Consider the following 19,518-nt stretch of genomic DNA (forward strand, 5'->3'; position numbering starts at 1 on the left):
TGCCCTGATTTCTCCACCATGATCACCTGTGTCATCTTATACTGCAAGCCAAAAATGAACATCTCTCCTTTCCTGTTATTTCTTGTCATGCGCATTGGTCACAGTAATAAGAAAAGCTAATATAGAAACCTTCATCCAATGATAAATGTGTTGATCTTACACTGCTGACCCCTTGCCCAGAGCAGTAGCAGTTGTTCACACTAACAAGTCCGTAGTGTGTTATTATAAAAATCTGAGCAAGCTAAGATACATTAATAAAATTCAACAAAGGAAAACAAGGAAAATTCTAAATGCAAAATACTATCAAAGATTTAAAGGACAAAGGGGGACATTTCTTCTTATGGTGGATCCTAAATCACCCACCTAAGATGCACAGAGCATGGGGGGATGGGAATAAGCGATGTGATTTGAGGGCCTCCAAAGCAGACACCTCGCTGGCCGTTAGCAGTTGAAAACTGGTATTGCCATTCTATAAATCCTCTCAGCCAACTTTAATGAGCTGTTCTTCAGAAGGAAAAGCAACCTCAACATCCAGGCGCTGGCCTGGTACTGTCAGCTAGGCCTGGATGCACTCTCTCAGACATCAACATCAGCAACAGACAGGGCCCTCTTGACTGTGATTAACTCCATAGGCATGTCTGAGCACAGACAAAATACCCAGTACTCTTTGCTGTCTGCTACAAATGACTGTTGCTGATGTACCAGTAAACAATGTTTAGTCTGCCTTCCTATGGGCACGGGCTTTCAGTAGCCAGTGAAGAAACACACTTTCCTCATGACAGGATTAAACTGGAGTGAAACCCCCCTGCTTCTCTCTCCACACAGTATCAGGCAGGCACCAACCCAATGCCTAACCATCTTTTCTAATGTCCACTGGCCAGGGCTTTTCCAGCCTCCTTGTTCCCTCCCTGTAAGGAGTCATAATAACCCAATATGCTCATCTGTGGAAGAAGGAAACAGACACCACAGGCTCCAAGCCTTCATTGGATGCCTGAACTCCAGTTAACAGCAAACCTCATATATGCTATATGATTCCTCTACATGCATATCTATTATGATGAAGTTTAACTTATCAACCAGGAATAATTAATTAACCAACTAATAAAATACTATAATAATAACAGCATGCTATAGTAAAATTGATGTGAATGTGAACTATCACAATATCTCATAGCTTATGCATCTTTCCTCTTCTTCCAGACCATGGCTGAGCATGAGTAACTAAGCCACCGAAAAGGAGTCTGTTTTACAGCTGTTCCCAGAAGACCATCTCTGGGTGAAAGGCGTTCAGATGGGTAGCTGAGTGCTTTGGCCCCGGGTGGTACAGTCTCCATTTGAGTTGTCTCAAGACAACTCCTTGGCAAACATCTTTAAAAACTAGTGTGTCTTGAGATTTTAAAATGGATAGCCCCATTGACAAGTATAGTCAAGATTTCCTTGTTTTGAAGTAATACTGAAATCAGATTTCTCAAAGAAATTCATTGCACTTAGGGTGTTAAAGAGCCGTTGGGATCCTGAGTGGACAGTATCAAGTCTCTCTCATGGCTCTTTCCTGCCCTGCCTCTCATGGCTGTCTCCTGCCCTGCCTCTCATGGCTGTCTCCTGCAATGCCTCTCATGGCTGTCTCCTGCAATGCCTCTCATGGCTGTCTCCTGTCCTGTCTCCTCTCCTGGGTTCACATCACTACTATGGCTGAGAGCATTTGTGCTTCCCATCCAGCCAGCACCCACTTTCCTCCTCCTTTCTTGCTACCCAAGCCTTTGTTTCCTCTACGCAACAAACAAGTGTAGTCTATGTGCAGTGCACACTCTTCAACACTGTTCATTCACCAAGGAACACCATTTACAGTTATGCTAATTTGTGGTATACAGTTGTTTAGATTACTGACAGAATTCTGCTAACTTGTAAACTCCCCTCTGGCCTGTAAACTCCTGGTTAAGTCTATCTAAATCCAACCATTCCTAAAGGATTGGTTTATGAGTAGGGACTTCATATGCTACTGACCCATATGCCCCATGTGGCTTAAAATTGAAATATATAGGCTGAGGGGATATTGTTTACAGAGTGAAACATTACCAAAACTTCACTGCAAAGCCAACGAACCCTACAAAACATGTAGAAACAGCTTCATATGTTCTGTGTCTAACATACCACAAACACAGGGTCGTTGGCCGCTGAGTGTGGCAAGGCATTCGTCCCGTTCAGGAAGGAGTGAGCCAAGTTATGAAGGTTCACGACTTGAGAGTCCAGTGTTCCGTCTGCTTTATCAAAGCCTTCCAGTGCATTCCTGAGAGAAACCAGAGTGTGGTGACTTCAGTGAAGATCAGGAGTCTCAGCGTTACCCAGCCATCCTCTCCTCTAATGCTGGATAAGGATAGCAGAGGCTTTGCCACTAGTTAACGAAGGATTCTTTCACCTCCACCTTTTCGTGTAATCTTCAGCAAGGGGAGAGAACCCAGTCATTTGCTGCTCCTGCACCTGCTGGGCTACATTGTTCTCTTTGTGCACAGTAACTATGTATCTTTATTCTTATTTTCTGTACCCTTGAAAGACAAGGACTATGTTTCCTTCATAATGTTATTGTCAGGGCTTTTTCTCTCTCCCCCATACATGACCTGTTCTCTTTCTCTACAAGTCCCCACACATAAATTGTATAACTTATACCAGTCTAGGAGCAGGGTAGGCAGAACTTAAGTTCAGGAATTTTGCAGAATGTATCATAACTATGTATGTCCCTAACCGACTCTCAAATGGTGACAGTGATTATGATCCAAGAATCCTAAGACCTCTCTCAACTCAAACTAGAGAGAATGCAGGCTAACTTAGTGCATTTTTATCACAAGGAAAAAAATGAATGCATGCTTCTTTTTAAAACAGCCTTAAAATGTTACCCTTTACCTACTTTTTTGTTTGTTTGTTTGTTTGATTGATTGATTGATTATTTGAAACAGAATCTCATTGGCTGGCCTGCAAATCACTATGCAGGCCAAGTTGGCCTCAGACTCAGAGAGACCTGCCCTGCCTCTACCTCCCAAGTGCTGCAATTAAAGGTGTGCACCATCACGCTCAGCTCCTTGCCTACTTTGACACTGCTCTAAGGGCCATGCCCACTTTCAACACCAGGCTCAAGCCCTGATACATTCAGTAAAATTCCAGAAATTGAGTTCTACCTACCTGCCCCGAGCCCAATATAAGTTATGCAATTTATGTGTGGGGAGTTGGGAGCTTGTAGGGAAAGAGAACAAATCCAGTTTTGAAGAAGCTGACCTTCTCTCCCTCGGACACCTCGTGCATCTTTGTGAGAACCTGATGCTCATACATATTCGTCACTGCTCTTCTGTGGTGAGAGGAAACTGATATCTGAGCTTCACGTTTCAAGTAGCAAGTTGTTATGTTGTGCAATACATTGAGCTAAATCCAAAAAGCTCCCCTGAGAGTCAGACCCCAATATTATGATCTGATGAGCTTCTAATGTCAGATTTAAGAAAAGGATAGTAAGTAAGAAAAAGCAAATAAGAAAAAGGATAATAAGAGTTTGAGCACTGTTAAAGTATGAGAGTTAGTGAGAGGCCATGGCTCCAAGGTAATGCTTGCATGTATACAGAAATCAGAAATTAGGATGGCATTGAACATTCAGAAACTAGCAAAATTACAGTCTTGGTAAGAATATATTTCTCAACATTGACACCTCCTTTTCCCATGTTTTTAAGCCTTTCCTGAATATTTAGATTTGGAGGTGTCTGCCAAAACCTGGTTTCTTTCAGTCCCACTAGTGCAGTGGTTCTTAACCTGTGGGTTGTAACCTCTTTGGCAAACTTTTATCTCTAAAAAATATTTACCTTGCGATTCATAACAGTAGGAAAATTAAAGTTATAAAGTAGCAATGAAAACAAGTTTATGGTCGGGTGTCTCCACATCATGAGGAACTACAAGAAAGGGTCTTGGTGTTAAGAAGGGTGGAAAGACTGCTCTGAGGGGTGGGAGAAAAGGCCATTGCCTACCTGAAGCTGAAGGTAGAGTTCTGGAAAAAGGGGGGACTGTCAAACTTCTGGAGAGACAGGCAATCTTGCACATTTTTTAAGGTTGGCAATTTCTCATTATTTCTGCCTACTTTGTTTCTTCTCAGCAAACCTTCATAGGTTCCATTACACAGTGTGACCCGGCGGTTGTAGTCATCCAAGCTAAGATTTGTAAGATTAAAAACGATATGTCATAACTTTGCGGATGGTATTGTGAATTTGATCCAAGCAAATCCGTGAGGGTTGTGGTCATTAGTTACTTTACAAGGTCCAAACTAGGTGTAAAAAAACATCACCCTTAAAAATAAGCATGGAAAGAGACATTTCAGAAACATGGTTGCCCAAACAAGAATACAGGAGTGAATGTAATAGTAATTATCATTCCATTCAAAAGACAGTGACGGGTTTACAAGCTAAGTGGTGACAACTGTAATTGTAATTGAGCTTGAGAAGATTAAAGGGGTAATATAGTAGCTTCTATTACACAGCCAGTTGGGGAGGAATATCTGTGCAGAACTGGGAAAAGCATTTAGGACAACTGAAGACTCCTAGGAAGCCAAAGAAACAGCTATAATTATACAAATAAAATGCAGTAATAAAATATAATGAAAGTCTTAAATACCTGGATTTGATTGTCCTACACTGAATACATACATGTACACACAGTTATCAATATTATACCCTATAATTTGTATAATAAAAATAATATTAGTCCCTATGCTTATTTGCATGAATGTATGTGCACATGTGGGGGGGGGGGGTACAAAAACCTGAGGGTCACGTTTCCTTAGCTAGAAGCCAGCAGACACAGCAAGCCTCTTCCACTCCTCCACCTTGGAGCTGAGCTTACAGACCTGCCCGGGATGCCCAGTTCATCCAGTGCGTGCTGGGATGCAAACTCTAGTCTCACAGTTTCTCATCAAGTAACTCTTAACCACTAAGCCTTCTCTCTGTGCTATGAGATAACAATTTTTTAAAGTACAAAAATAAAACAACATATTAGGAACTGTGTGAAGACAGTTGGAAATGAACAGTTCGGTGGTAAGCGTGAGGCTGAGAGGGAGGGTCCACAAGGTATGCCGCTGGCAGCCTGGGATCTCACCATCAGAGTACTGATACATGGATGGAAATAGATCTGAAAGACATAACTGCATGGGATACAGAGAGAGTGGGGAAAGAGTGGTGAGGAGGAAAAGGTGAGAACATGCAAAGACGGAGCGAGCCAGGACCCCAACCTCAGCATCAAAGGCCTCCCAGGCATCATTTCCAGAGTGTGTTACAGAGAGATGGTCTGTAAAATAAGAGTCCCCGAGTCAGACATGTTTGGGTTCCCATAGATGAAGAGTAATATATTCATCTTCATCTAGGGAGGCTAGAAGATGTTCCAAATATTTTTTAAAAAAAAACACTTTGAACTCAGTATTCTTTAGACTTACACAAACACGGAAACTTCTTCTCATGCCACTTAAGAATAGACAAAGGCAAGGTGGCAATGGTGCTCTGTGGAACTGAGTGGAGTTGAGCAAGGATATCTAGAACATCCTTCTAGCTAAGGCCTGATGGAGGGCTTGAGGGCAAGTGCAGAACACAAAAGATGTTCCTCTGGCAGGCCCAGACCCCTCAGAACACACACGCACACAACACACATCCACCCAGGGCAGGTCCCTCACCACACACATGCACCCCAGGGCAGGCCCGGACCCCTCAGAACATACATCCACCCCAGGGCAGGTCTCTTACAACACACATCCACCTGAGGGCAGGCCCCTCACAAAACACATCCACCGAGGGCAGGTCCCTCAGAACAACTATGTGCCCAGAAGCAGTGCTGGCCAGGGAGGTAGGCCCTGATGTCACTAGATGGTGTCAGGTAGGAAAGCAGAGTACAACTTAAAACATGGGAATTTGGAGAGAAAAAGGATAAATGAAAGAAGGCAGAGAAACCTCTTAAGGAACCTTCTTCTGAGGCACAATTGTTTCCTCTTATCCACAGTTTTGTTTTTTTATGGTTAGTTTCCTGCATTCAACTCTGGTCTAAAATATTCCAACAGTGCGCTGAGAAATTGAAGCATTTTGAAAGAAGAAGAGAGACTATGCTCACCTAAGTCTCCTTCAGAACTTTATCATAATTGTTCCTTTTTATTATTAGTTCTTGTTGTTGATCTTTTCCTGTGCCTAATTCATAAGTTTAAATTTTGTCATAAGTAGGAAAAGTCAGACTGCATAGTGTTTGGTGCTGAGGTGCCAGGCACTCCTGGGCATCCTGGAGGAGATTCCCAATGGCCAGGTGGAGTTTGAACTGCGCATACACAGAGAAAGAAGTCCCTGGACTCGGGGGTCACTTATTTCCTCGTGTGGCCTTCAGGGATTGGGAGTTGTTGTTGAGCCTCTCACATCCAAGGCCGGTGCTTGATTCCCACACAATACCTCAGGAACCTGTGGCCCAGGTATACCACCTTACTTCCAGAGGTTTCTCTGGGTTGATGCATGATGTTCCCACACCTAGGACCTGCCACCTATCCATACCCTCCTTGCCTTCCCACTCATCCCTCATCGAGCCGGAGTCTGTACCTCTTTTCTGTCTCAGAACCATCAGCTCCACGCCCTTGAGGACTTGTCTGGACTCCCTTCTTGGCTTCACACACACACACACACACACACACACACACACATATTACAGAACTCCTCAGACTGCTTGGTAATTTATTTACCACAAATTGATCTCTGTAAACACAGGGCAGCTGGATCTTCTTCGTCCTTGGATTCCCAGAAGTGTTGCATCACCAAGGATACGCTTGATACTCGTCAGATGGAAGCCAAGTGCTAGAACTGCTCCCAGCTGTGAAATGGTGCTCCTGGTCTCAAAATGATGCCCCAGTACACTCGACTCAAAAATAGAAGTTCCATTCGTCTACTTTTTAATTTCAGAGGTTGAACGTCTAAATTCCTGCCTCCCGTAGGAAAACTGCCTTCAAAAACATGGAAACATAACTCCATGTTCCACAGAAAGAGAAATATAAAGAAACACAGTGTCTATCACCAAGAACTAAGTGCAAACATCTCAAGAGTTACACTGTGATACCTGTCACACACAATCTCCCAGGTAGAAAATCTTGAGTTCCGACTAATCAGCGTTGGGTCATCTTGTCTTGCTGCTCCAAGCAGCTCGTCTGTGCACACGTCACACTCGTTCTTCCCGGTTGCAAAGTTCCAATAGGGCAACGCAAAGGACTCGTTGCCAGTGAGTCTCTAAAAGCAAAGGGAGCTCCCATCACTTTATGGATGTGTCAGATGCTACACCAAGGCATGGAGGCAATGGCTGGCTTACTTCTTAGCCAAACTTAGAGCAAAACTATGAATACCAATCAGATTGACAAAGAAATATCAATATATAAAAATGTATTTATATATTCACATTAAATATATGTCTCACATATGCATTTGTGCACATGTATAAATAAGCACAACGCAATTTTTCTGCCTTAATACAGTAGGAGCTCCTACCATTTGCAACAATGTGCCACAATGTGCAACAATGTGGGACAATGTAGATGAACCTAGAGGACACTGGGCTAACTGAAATAAACCAGATTCTAAAAAATGTTCTATAATCTCACTCATATGTAACATATGAAAAAGAAAAAAAAATCAAGTGCATAGAATGTAGAAGGAATTTGGAAGGTGCAAATGTCTAGAGATGGAATGTACAGCAGGAGGGCAAAAGTATCCACAATGGGTCATCATGCACAGGTAATTTGTCAAGGGAGCATACTTTAGATACTCGACACAGAGAGAAAGGAAAGCTTCCTGAAACATTGAGAGTGCTGGGTTGTTTGGTTTTTTTTTTGTTGTTGTTGTTGTTGTTGTTGTTTTTTCCACTAGTTATCACTGAAATAAGTGTATCAAACATCACACCCTCTTTAATGCAAATCCGTTTTAGATACTGAACACACAGCTTTGACCAACCTGGAGCTCTCTTTCCAGCCACAACAAATGGTACCTGTGCCACGTGACAAAGGCAGGCCCTTGGTGAGAGAAATCAATGGCCTTATAGGGGCGTCCTGGACCTAAACAGTTGGGAAATAGAGATCAGAGAATGGAATACTTAAGTTAAACCTTATCAGGGGTATGTCTGTGTCCAAAAGGCCCACAGTTTCTTAGTTTAAAAACCATGTATCTATTTACAAAGCAACAAGAATAATGATAACAGAGTTTGGAAGGCGGTTAGCACTTTCACAAAGTCATCAGTTTCACTCCTCAACCCTTTGTTTTAGCAGAGAACTGGGAAACTCAAGTCAATTTCAGCAGCCAGGGTCCTGTTACATATTTTAATTTTTACAGGACAATGCATTACAATAAAATGCTGTCTAAAAGTGTCAGTCCCTAAGGCCTAAATGAAATGCATTTTAAAGACTTTCTGACTCGCTCTTTAAGATTGGGTAAATTTATAACAGAAGAGATTGCTTAATAATGTAGCGACTTCAACCATGCTTGGTGCTAATGCAGCCTTTATACATCCAAAAAGAACTTTCGAGAATGCTGCCTCACCCATCAATCCGCTAGAACCACCAGCTGACAAGCATGGTCACTGAGACCAGAAGAGAAAAAAAAAAAAAAGCCGGAGCCAATTTAGCTGGCCACTGGAACTGCCAATTTCAGTGAAGCGCTTTGGGCAATTTAACGCCCTTCTTGCTGCCTGCGCCATCCGTCTTCTGCCTTTCACAGCAGCTCTTGATGGTTATGCAGAAACTTCAGCTCACTTTAGTTCTTTCAAAGTACCTGTAATAACTTCAGAGAGCTGAACAGACATGAATATAAATTTAGTTCCCAGATAGGACCAGAAACTATAGTTTTCCTTTCCTCTTGAGAGACTATCTTCTCATAAAGCAAAAAAATCCTCAGAGTAATGACAGGAAAACGATAAAGGCTTTCAGCCTCATCTATGGATAAAGGAAGATGGATGCTTCCCCGTGAGGCAGGTTTTAACAACACTCACACTAAAAGCAGAGCTTCTGTCACTGCTGCTGGCCACACAACCTTTCTAAAAAAATGGTTTTTTGACTAAAGGAAAGTTTCGTGTTTTCTACACAAAACAATGAGAGGGACACCAAAGGATGTGGACTGGTGCCGAGGTGTGGAGAGGGAAAGAGAAAGGAGAGAGAGAGAGAGAGAGAGAGAGAGAGAGAGAGAGAGAGAGAGAGAGAGAGAACTTCACTGGTCCAAGGCACTCAATAACTTTGTACACCCTGACCTAAGGAGGGAACCCAGAAGTAGGGAATGGCACCAGAAATAGCCAAGTGTACAGACTGTGATGAAAAGAGTCTAGAATGGATTCAAAGTCTCCTAGAGCAAACTCATGGCTTCTCATGGGTAACTGGGGACGACGCTGTAGCTGTTTGATGAGGTGCCGTGTCCCATCCAGTCCCCACGTTTTAGGTTCTGGGAGAGTCCTCAATATTTCACAAGCATCATTTCGTTATTATTGTGGAGGCGGGGAGCACGTGCACTACAGCACGTGTTGGGGTCAAAGGCCATCTTCGTGGAATCTGAGAAGCCTCCCAGCATTGTGGAATTGTGTTGTCAAGGAAACATTAAGCCGAGCCATGGCAACGTAGAGTTCTTCTTGCTTGTGTGGACGATTATGCCTAAGTTGGATGCTTTAAAAAGTGGTGAAATGAGCTGATGATGCCGGTGGCCAGCGAGAACATAAAGACAGGTGACACGTAAGCTCGGACACCTGCATTCTATCCACGAAACCCACATCAGAGTGGAAGGAGAGGACGGAAATCACCTGTCCTACAAGGAAGCAACCTCAAGAGAACTTCCAACTGAAAGTCTAAAGACGCGCGTTTCAGGGCTCGCCGCATTTCTAGTACAGATACTGCATTTCCGGACAAGGGATGGCTGCGCTCCCTGGCATATGTTCAGTTAATTCTCCACTTTGAAGGAAAGGCCAGAACCAGCTTTCAAGCCAAAGTTGATTTTTTTTTCCTGGAATCAGAAGGAATTTGCCTCCACTTTGCTCAGGCCTTTGAGGATTAAGTTTCACAGAGAGCTAGGATTAGACTCTGAAGCAGGAATATAAACCAGAGAGGTTTAAAGTAACGGCAGAACAGAAAGAAACGGCCTCTTTTGAGCTACAGGCGGTGTTTGGTAATTCTGCCAGACCTACACCCTGTTAATTAACTTGTATCAAATGACTTCCCATCCCGTACCCCCACCCGGTCACAAGCCTCTAATGATGCGTGGTAAGCCAATGGGGGAAACCCACCTAATAATGTGTCTCGAACAGAATAATAATGGAGCCACACAAACAAGTCATATACGCTGCAGTTGGCGATCTGGGGCTGGGTCCCGTTGGGTCCAAGCAGCCCCAGCCAGTGCTGCGTGGTGATCACGTAGTCTGGGTGGATACTCTTCTTGGCCAAGTCTAAGGCGCCCAAGAACTGCTCCCTCTCCTGGGCAGTCAGGGAATGGATATTCCGCCTTAGGATGGGCGGCTTCTTCAGATTACAGTCGGGGCCGGTCCAGCCGAATTTGCAGCCTCCACAATTATAACCAGCAAAGTTTCCTGATTTAAAAAAGGGGGACGGGGGGGGATGAAAAATGAGTATGAGGTTATATACTTTGGAAGAAAATTCTCAGTTGGAATTCCAGGTAGAATGGAAAAGAACGGATGATTATAAGGGGGAAGGAGGGGAGCTGACACAAACGGGGAGACAAGGACAGAACACGGAGAGAAAGCACCCGATAGGGCACCGGGGCCTCCGAGAAGCCAGGCCCAACTCTGCTGCCTTGTTTTTGGGCTTGCAGCCTCTACTACAGTGTGGAAGTCATTTTTTATTGTTAAGCAGAAGAGGAGGAAGAGGCAGAGGAGGAGGAGGGCAAGGACGAAGAGGGGGGAGGGGGAGGAGGGGGCAAAGGAGGCTTAGTCCCCACAACCTCAGCATGTGTCTAGTTTTGGAAGGTAAAATAAGGGCACGGGAGCGGCAGCCTCTTGCCGCATTTGATTGTACTGTACGCAAAGGGAAGCCCACAGAAGAGCGATTACCAGGAAGCCCAGGGGAGAGGCACGAGCCCTGCTAACGCCTCCACCTCCAGCACTAGTAGAAAATCACTTCTGTTCCTTGTCTGCAATGGTTGCTTGCAATGGCCCTAGCTCTTGGGCGACCCGAAGCTATCTCTTCTAACGTCCTCTGCACATCCCAACCTGGCCTGACCTTGCTAAGCTCCGCTGTCTGTTCCAGCCCACACTACTTGGCTGGCACAGACTGATCCGCTAACTTAGTGAGCAACCCCAGCACTCAGGAGGCACAGACAGGTGGGCCTCTGTGAAACTGAGGCCAGCCTGGTTTACATAGTGAGTTCCAGGATGAGACAGCCAGGGCTATGCAGTGTGACCCTATCTGGAAAACAATTGATGATGATGATAATGATGATGATGACGACGACGACGAAAAACAAGCTGACTTGCAGAATTTGGGTGGCATCTAACTTTTAAAATGCTGGTTCCTTTCACAAAGGAGACAGCATTAAGACAAAAATCGATGTTGTCTGGCAAATCATAAAAGTGAATTAACTGCTGTGATGTGGAGAAGTGCAAATCCTTTGGAATTTTCTGTCTGCAACAAAGCATCTCTGCTTTCCCACACCCAAAGGACAAGAACTAGTGAGTGAGCTCTCAAATGCCCCCCAGGACTGGTGACTAAGTCTAAATTCTTTCATTGCCTCTGCAGTCAACCTTGTGGGTTTTCTGCTTTGGGCATAATCAACAGCTCACTCCTCAGGTACGTTAGAGGGAAAGTTTAGCTGTTATTCCCACAAGAAGATAATAGTCTTATCTCCAGAAGATTAAAGGGCTGACTCCAAGTATTTAAGGCAGAATGACCAGCTCCTGCTCGGCCTCTGCCTCTGCCTCTACCTCATGGCCCTTGAGACTATGACTGGTTCTTTCCTGTGCCTGGAACACTTTTCCTTGTCTTCCAAAATCCCTCCCTGCATGTACCCCTGCTTTTAAGTTCAAGCCAGATCATCTCTATACCTTGTTTGGGCGGAGCTGGTTGAGGGGTATGGTACCCAGAGCTGAGCTGCACCCCCAGCCTGGGACCCAGACATCAGAATGACCTGAACTGTGTTTCCCCAGCCACTTGGAATCCATTTATTTTATTTATGTATAATCATCACGGAGGCCTGACTCGGTGGTGAAGCACTCGGTTTCCATGTCCAGCATCATCAGGACAAAAAGAGAAAGAAAGAAAATACCTACTACCCACTGGGGTAGCTTTTACACAAATAGCTTTTTTTTTTTTTTTTTGAGAAATAATTGAATAAAGTTTCTGTCTGAAGAATACTTACTACTCAAGTGAGCACTCAGTCAAACTTGCAGCTGTTTTTAAAGTCTCTGCTCAGAAAGCACAGTCATCTCTCTTCAGTGGGAAAGAACCCAAGACCAGTGAGAAACGGGTTGCTGGCAGTGGTAGACAGGGAGGCATACAAACAAACAAAAGATCTGAGTGCTTTTTGCTCAGTATGTGTGTGTGTGTGTGTGTGTGTGTGTGTGTGTGTGTGTGTGTGCTGTTGTTTCTCATGTCCCTACACGTCTTTGTGGGTTTGTGTGTGTATGTGCATGCTAGAAGTCATCAAGCATCCTCTCTCTCTCTCTCTCTCTCTCTCTCTCTCTCTCTCTCTCTCTCTCTCTTTACTTTATTTTTGAAAGTCTCACTGAATCTGGACTCACCAATTCAGCTAGCCTGTCTGTCTGGCCCACAAGCTCCAGGAGCCAACCTGTCTCTACTTTTGTAGCACTGGAATTCCAAGTGCACATGGAGAGCGGGGGAGATGGTTTATAAACCAAGATCACCACTGCTCTTGCAGAGGAACCAGTTGCAATCCCTAGCATGCACATGGCAGCTCACAACTGTAGGTACCTGTAGGCAGCTCCGGGGGATCTGATACCCTCTTCTGGCCCCCACAATCTACACAATATAGGCGGGCAAACGCTCATAGACACAAAATAAAAATAAATAAATAGTTTTTAAATAATAAAGGAGTATTGGGGAGGGCTGGGCTGGTTTGGTTGGTTGTTTTTTACAGGGAGACCAGAGGGAAATGGAAAGCAGTTACCCACATTATCCGAAGTGACTGTCTAGCTCATCTTGCTGGCTGGACCTTAAGGAAAGACCTTCATTTACAGTGACCCACCAGGATCAAAACTTAAAAGTTTTAACCCTTTCAAGTTGATAGTTGGCTTTATGTCGTCTTAAATAAAACTCTGGTCTGTAAAGTCAATAAAACCATAAAACAAGGTGGGTTGTTCCTGCGTCTCTCACTAGTGCTTCCTACAGATGTTAAGATCACTAAAATGTAAGGAAAGACTAGTGAAGGGCTTTTGCTTCTTGCTTTGCTTTGCTTTGCTTTTAGTACATAGTGAGCCTGGTGCTCTGCGTGGCTTGCTGGGGATCATGGTGCAATGTCAAGGGTTATCCAAGCTGAGCCATCTCCTCAACCCCTTCTATTCAGTTTTTCTATGGACTAAAAAAGCCCTACATTTTTAAATAGNAAAAAAAAAAAAAAAAAAAAAAAGATTTAAATTTTCTAGCAGTGACTTTCATACACTCTCACATTAAAAATCATAAAGTATGTCTGACTTGTAGTTCCTAATGTAGAACTTGAGCTAGTCACAGCTTGTGATAATCTCTACACAGCACTGCTTGTCGTGACTCTTCTGGTTGGTGAAAACACTATCATCAATACCTTTCTTCCTTGTTTGTTTATTTATGTAGTAAATAACTTACTGAACATCTAAATCCTAATTACAGTCAAAACTAAACAGGGGGTGTGAAATTGGGGAGGTGCATAGATGCAAGGGACACCTAGGAAATCCCCGGGCTGTTGACTTCACGCTATCGGAACTTAAAATCATTTTTAAAAAATACTCTCTCCTGTGGAGAGCAAAAGGGAAAAGCTGAAGTTTCCAGCAGGTGGGGTACATAAGATTAAAATGCATGATTCACAAGTGTAAAGTTGCCAAAGAATAAATAAAAGATATTCTACTCTAAAAAGTAGTTTTAAAATGAATTTCAATATGCTTTCCTCTGTCCTTACAGCTTTTTATATTTTCAGACAAGTTGTCACTGCTGGTGGCTTTGAGCTCAACCTCTCTGAGCTTACAAAATAAGAGTTCTGTTTTACAGAGTTCTTGTGAAAAATAAGTGTGCTGTTACAGACCCCAGAGAACGGTGTCAGGGCACAACTGTCATCCACACCAAGTGTTGCAGTTGATAGTCGTAGAAAACTCTGCTTTTCAAGTGGCAGAGCTATGACTTGTCCTCGACATTGATACTGTGAGCCCTTGAACATCACGCCACACACACACACACACACACACACACACACACCCCACCCCACATGTCATGGGCTCAGCACACTTAGGACAGATAAATGTCAAGTGAGCGAGTGATGGAAGAAAGACTGGAAACTGGAGGGAGGAGGCATGTATTAGACACTGGGGATGCAGACAAAGATAAGGTACCACTGGGGAGCAGAGGAAGTGGGAATGCTGGCACATACAGAAGGCTGCAGCACACCTGAAGCTGCAGGAAAAATAGAAACAGAAAGAAACAAAGTGTTGTGTAATGCAAAAGACAAAACAAACACTGCTGACTCTAGAGAAGACCCACACTGATTCGCAACACACACACACACACACACACACACACACACTACTCACCATAAAACACTTGCTACTTATCATTTACAATCTGGAAGTTTACTCATTTAAAAAACTTCTTTTCTACATATAAATGAGGTCCCTCCTGTTTGTAGCTTATAGACCTGACCTAAACAGTGTATCAAAATACTGAAAATAACTAGCAAAATACAACATGCTCTGTATCTCTTTAAATTTCCCAGTTGTGTCTTGCACCAGCTTAATATGAGTTAGTCTTGTTCATGGGCGTTGGTGGTAAGAAATACACAAGTGGAACACAATTAAAAAGATTATGTTTGTTGCTGTTTGTGGGAAACAGGGAAAGGAGGGATGGGATAATTCCAATCTATCTCACATTGAGTGAAATCGTCCTTGAGCAAAAACTAAACTTAAAAAGTCAAGATCCTCTCCTGACTTAAAACCAGGATGGGGAGAAAGAAAACATTTACACACTACAAGTCCCTACATGCATTGTGTGGCTTAAACTCAAAAAAACGCTATTAGGCTAACTTAGCTTAACGACCACCGATTAGGGAGTTTACAAGGAACTCTAAATAGCCTATTCCTTTTAATTAGAGATTCTATTATTTTAATAACAATACTTTATGCTCACACAGGTTCTTTCATCTGCAGAGCTCAAAAAGATTTTACAAGTGTGGTTTCATCATTATCCCCATTTCAGAGATTGGAAAATGAGGCACTTAGTCACTTGTACAAACAAGAAGGTCTCAGCCAACTGTTCAAAAACTATTTGGTGCCCAAGGATTTCAAAAAGCCCAAAGATGCAGCTGCAAGTGGCATCGCCTCGTAAATGCTAACTGTCAGGTGAGCTTCGGAACAAAGTGGCCAGTGCCCAAAATCTCCTGAAGCTCTTTCTGACAAACATACTCAGTGCTTCCCCAATTTACCTCAGCCAATTGTAGATAAGTTCTCTATAGAGAACTGAGACACCAAATTTGATTATTTTAGTGTAGTTTTTTAGTTTTCCTTTATGAGGCTAAAGCTTCTCTCACCAGCCTGTAGTAGAGCATGGAATCATATGATTTTTCTCAAGGAATCGGCCAATGCAATCAGTGTTCTGCTGGCCACAGACTAATTTCCATCTCTGCCTTAGAAACTTGAGGTTGGCCAAGAGAGTCCCAGGTGCTCCATTTGCAAATGCTTTAGACAGCGCCCAGAGCCAAGAGCCTTTGGGATGCTCCAAGTCAGGTATAAACTGCATGTTGGACGTGAGAACTATAAAGACACTATTCAAGGAAGGTAGGGTCGCTTGCTCTTTGAAAGGAAATAGAAGAACGTGTGTGTGTCTTTGAAGCAGCACATCACCAAATGATGGCACAAATTTGGTACACAAAGCAACTTCCCATTGCAAGTGTCTCAAGACTGGGGGGGGTGGGGAGGAGACTGGGGATATAGCTCAGTGGTAGAATGTCTGTTTAAGGTGTGTAAGTCCTGGGTTCAAGTCTCAGAATTAAAACAACTATTACGTTTAAAAAGGAGGAGGAAGAGGTGGTGGGGTCATCGCTACCTCTACAACCTGCAGATGAACCTGAAAGACACTGTGCTGGGTGAAATCAATCCCCACTGTACAGCAATGCCTCCTCAATGAGGCAGCTAGAGGGGTCAGCTAACCAGAGAGGACGAGAGTGCGGTTACCAGGAAGGGCGGCAGAGGAGGAAACGAGGAGGATCCCCTGAATGAGGATGGAGTTACAGTGACGGTGAATTTCGGCTATCCAGTCCATAGCTTGCTACCGTACACTTAAGACTGTGCTGCCCCGCTAAAGTTCAAGTAAAGTATTCTTGAAGAAACAAAAAAAAGCAAGGACACAAAAAAGCTCATTGGAGGTAGAGGACATGTCCATTTCCCTGACTGTTGTGAGAGGAGCCGGACTGTGAGACTATGCATATATACAAACTTATTATTGTATCGATTGACTGTGTGCAGAATCTTGTGTGGAAAACTAGATAAAAGGAGTGATCTGTCAAAATAAGTATTATGAACAACACATATTAAGTATCCTTAACACATATGCAGTACAGAATGGGCAGTGGTCCTGAGTGAGTCAGAGACAAAGGTGAACTACAGGCAGGAGGATGGGCCCTCGAGGGTAGTCATGGCTGACTGGCAGCTGGAGATGCAAACTGTACCTTGAGGAGGGAAGCCCTGCTTCAAGGAATTGGCCTCTGGGAATGTGGTGTCTTATATCTAAAACTTGTGGACCGTCCTTCTCCTGACCCATTCCCTGTTTCACTCCTAAAGTAGGTAGGTCACTTTGACACATATTCCTGCCCCTTCTTGAGGAATATTCAAAATACTTCCTCTACAAAGAGACATCGCAAATGCACCTTCTAGTCTGCTCTGTCCTGCAGTTCCCACTTCCCCTTCCTAAAAGCAAATGTGCTTTCACTCTCCAAGGAGAACCATAAAGAGGAAATAGGATGAGTGTACTGTTTCATCTGACCTACTAAAGCATTCTGCCTCAGGACTTTAAAACATGGATGCTCAACTCTTGAGAAGCACAGCATTTTGCCATCTATTGACCTGGATATAGTTCCCATAGATGGCTCTGGAGGTTTGAGACAAAGATCACCCATGTTAGTGTGACTCCCAATACCACAAGTATTCCTCTCCCACCCCACCCCCCAATGAGGCTGAAAAACCTATGAACAATGGCTAGTAAAGCAAATGCTTTAATGCCTCAGGAAAAAAATGGATAATACATATTCAACACACTATCATAACTTCTATCACAATATCTAAAGCAGAACTAGACCTTATCATTCCTTTAAATCATTTAGTTTATCATTACCAGGCTGAAGCACTTGCCTGGCATGCGCAACATTCTGGGGTGGATCTGTCGGTACTTCGAACATAATAGTAACTATTTTATAACAAAATGATAAGGGCAGAACTTCTCACACCTTCCCTCAGTGACAGCGTTTCTGACCCTGACATAGCCGGAGTATCCCCTGTGCTGCAGCAGCACGTGGGAAAGCAGAAGTAAGGCAGAAGGGAAACAGCTCGCAGCTGGCCGCTGAGGAGCCATGTCCAAGGGCTTTGCTGGGGCTGCTGCTCGCAGGGTAATTTATCAGATGCCCTGTCAGACTCAGGGTTTTTTACAGTTGTGCATGGTTTCTGAAAACCAGAAGTGGGATAAAAGGAGGACGTAAGAACCCCAGAAACAGAAAAAAATGGAGATTTCATAGAAAGGAGTATTGGGAGACACCCAGATTTTAAGGGAAGTATAGTGAGCAGATCCGATATTACCCAGTTGGAATTCAGATAATGTAGAAAGAACCCACTGGTCTCTAATAACATCTTTCTGAGGGGGTTTCTTTGGTCCATCTCCCCAACTCTGGCAAAGTTACGGTCCAGTCCTGGCTTGAGCAAGGCAGACGAGCCCTGTTTGTGGTCTATTCAAACCCTGAGAAATGCTGAGAGCAGCTCTCTATAGCACCTGCCCCCTCTGCGCCTGCCCCATGCCAAGCCGCACCCAGGGCCACAGCAAGTACGGACCCATTGCAGGAGAGGCCCCGCTCCATCTTGAAAGGACTTGTTCTAGTTTCAAAGCAGGCTCCCCATCTCTGTAGCCTCCCCTCCCACAAACAAGCCAAAGGTATGTTGGCATGTGTCCAGCAAGTCAGGCGTGGCCCACACTATGTTGATTTAGTGTTCATAAGTACATACACGGGGCGTGAAATATGTAAGCAATCTATCCGCCTTACTGAGTGAACAGGCTTGCCACCAGAAGCAGCTTGCCTAACCGTTTGTCACAGTGTCATCTCTCCTCAGAAGGGATCGCTTTCCTGCCTAGGAATCTCCACCAAACTCAAACGCAGTGACATCTGGGGCTGCCCAAGGGCCCTCACCTGTGCATTTGCATGTCCGGTTGAAAAATTTTCTCGGCCACTGCTCACGGTCATCCTGGTTTCGAAGGACATAAGGGCCACTCCAGGGTCTGGTGTCTGTTTGCACCTCTGCGCACTGCCCCCGGCCCTCTAGAAATCCACAGATGTTGGTTGCTTCGGGGCCCAGAGGCGGGCAGCATTCTTTATTCAGCACGCCATCCAAGGTCATGCAGACGCGGGGAAACTGAGCCCGAGCTCGGAGCAGAATTGCGCAGCCCAGACAACCTAGCAGAAGCCCCCATCGCACGAGGCCCATGCCTTCTTAATTGGGAGGCCTGGCCCGGCGTCCCACCTGTTTTCTGTCTGGCTTTCCTCCTTGTCTTCCACTCCTGAGCTCTGGAGCCTTTACTCACTCAAATCTCCTTTTCTTTTTTCTTTCCTTTCCTTTCCTTTCCTTTCCTTTCCTTTCCTTTCCTTTCCTTTCCTTTCCTTTCCTTTCCTTTCCTTTCCTTTTCTTTAGGTTTAGTTCTAGCCCTTTCCTCTCCTCTCAAAATCCCCACCTAAATCACAGAGCCTACACGTGTGCACATGTGTAGACGCACATGCAATTTTCTGTGACTCAAACAACTAACACAGATTTAATTTCATCCGAAGCTCCTCTAACATCAGGTTTAATGAGGAGAGCGCTTCTCGCCAGTCTTCCTTGTTAAATCAGGCTCTGTCTAATTGAGTTAATTTACAGAGTGCTCTAGCCATACTGCTGATTATGCTGCTGTTTCTAAGCCTCCCCTTCTCTCCCTAGCCCTTGACCTTAATTGCCTTGAACTCAGTTCAAAAGCCAAGGACCGTGTTGCCTTTATTCTCTCTGGCTCGCCAAGCCACGGGGCCCTGGTGGGGCACGGGGGGGGGGGGGGGAAGGGCTGGGAGAAGCCATCATTAA

The 19,518-nt window shown here is 44.3% G+C and overlaps 1 protein-coding gene across 1 annotated transcript in view; it reads right to left on the reverse strand.

Moving 5' to 3' along the window:
- The window catches only part of Dct (dopachrome tautomerase), a 38,663-nt gene extending 19,650 nt beyond the window's left edge, over positions 1 to 19,013 (reverse strand). Inside the window, exons 1-6 of the mRNA XM_021202855.1 lie at positions 18,600 to 19,013; positions 10,291 to 10,590; positions 7,986 to 8,086; positions 7,102 to 7,268; positions 4,002 to 4,181; positions 2,152 to 2,287 (exon numbers count right to left, since the gene is read on the reverse strand). Coding sequence (XP_021058514.1) covers positions 2,152 to 2,287; positions 4,002 to 4,181; positions 7,102 to 7,268; positions 7,986 to 8,086; positions 10,291 to 10,590; positions 18,600 to 18,894 — 1,179 coding nt within the window. The 5' untranslated portion in view covers positions 18,895 to 19,013. The remainder of the gene's footprint in view (positions 1 to 2,151; positions 2,288 to 4,001; positions 4,182 to 7,101; positions 7,269 to 7,985; positions 8,087 to 10,290; positions 10,591 to 18,599) is intronic.
- Positions 19,014 to 19,518: the final 505 nt, after the last annotated feature.

The sequence above is a fragment of the Mus pahari genome, chromosome 8 (assembly GCF_900095145.1).
Source record: "Mus pahari chromosome 8, PAHARI_EIJ_v1.1, whole genome shotgun sequence".
Taxonomy (NCBI): domain Eukaryota; kingdom Metazoa; phylum Chordata; class Mammalia; order Rodentia; family Muridae; genus Mus; species Mus pahari.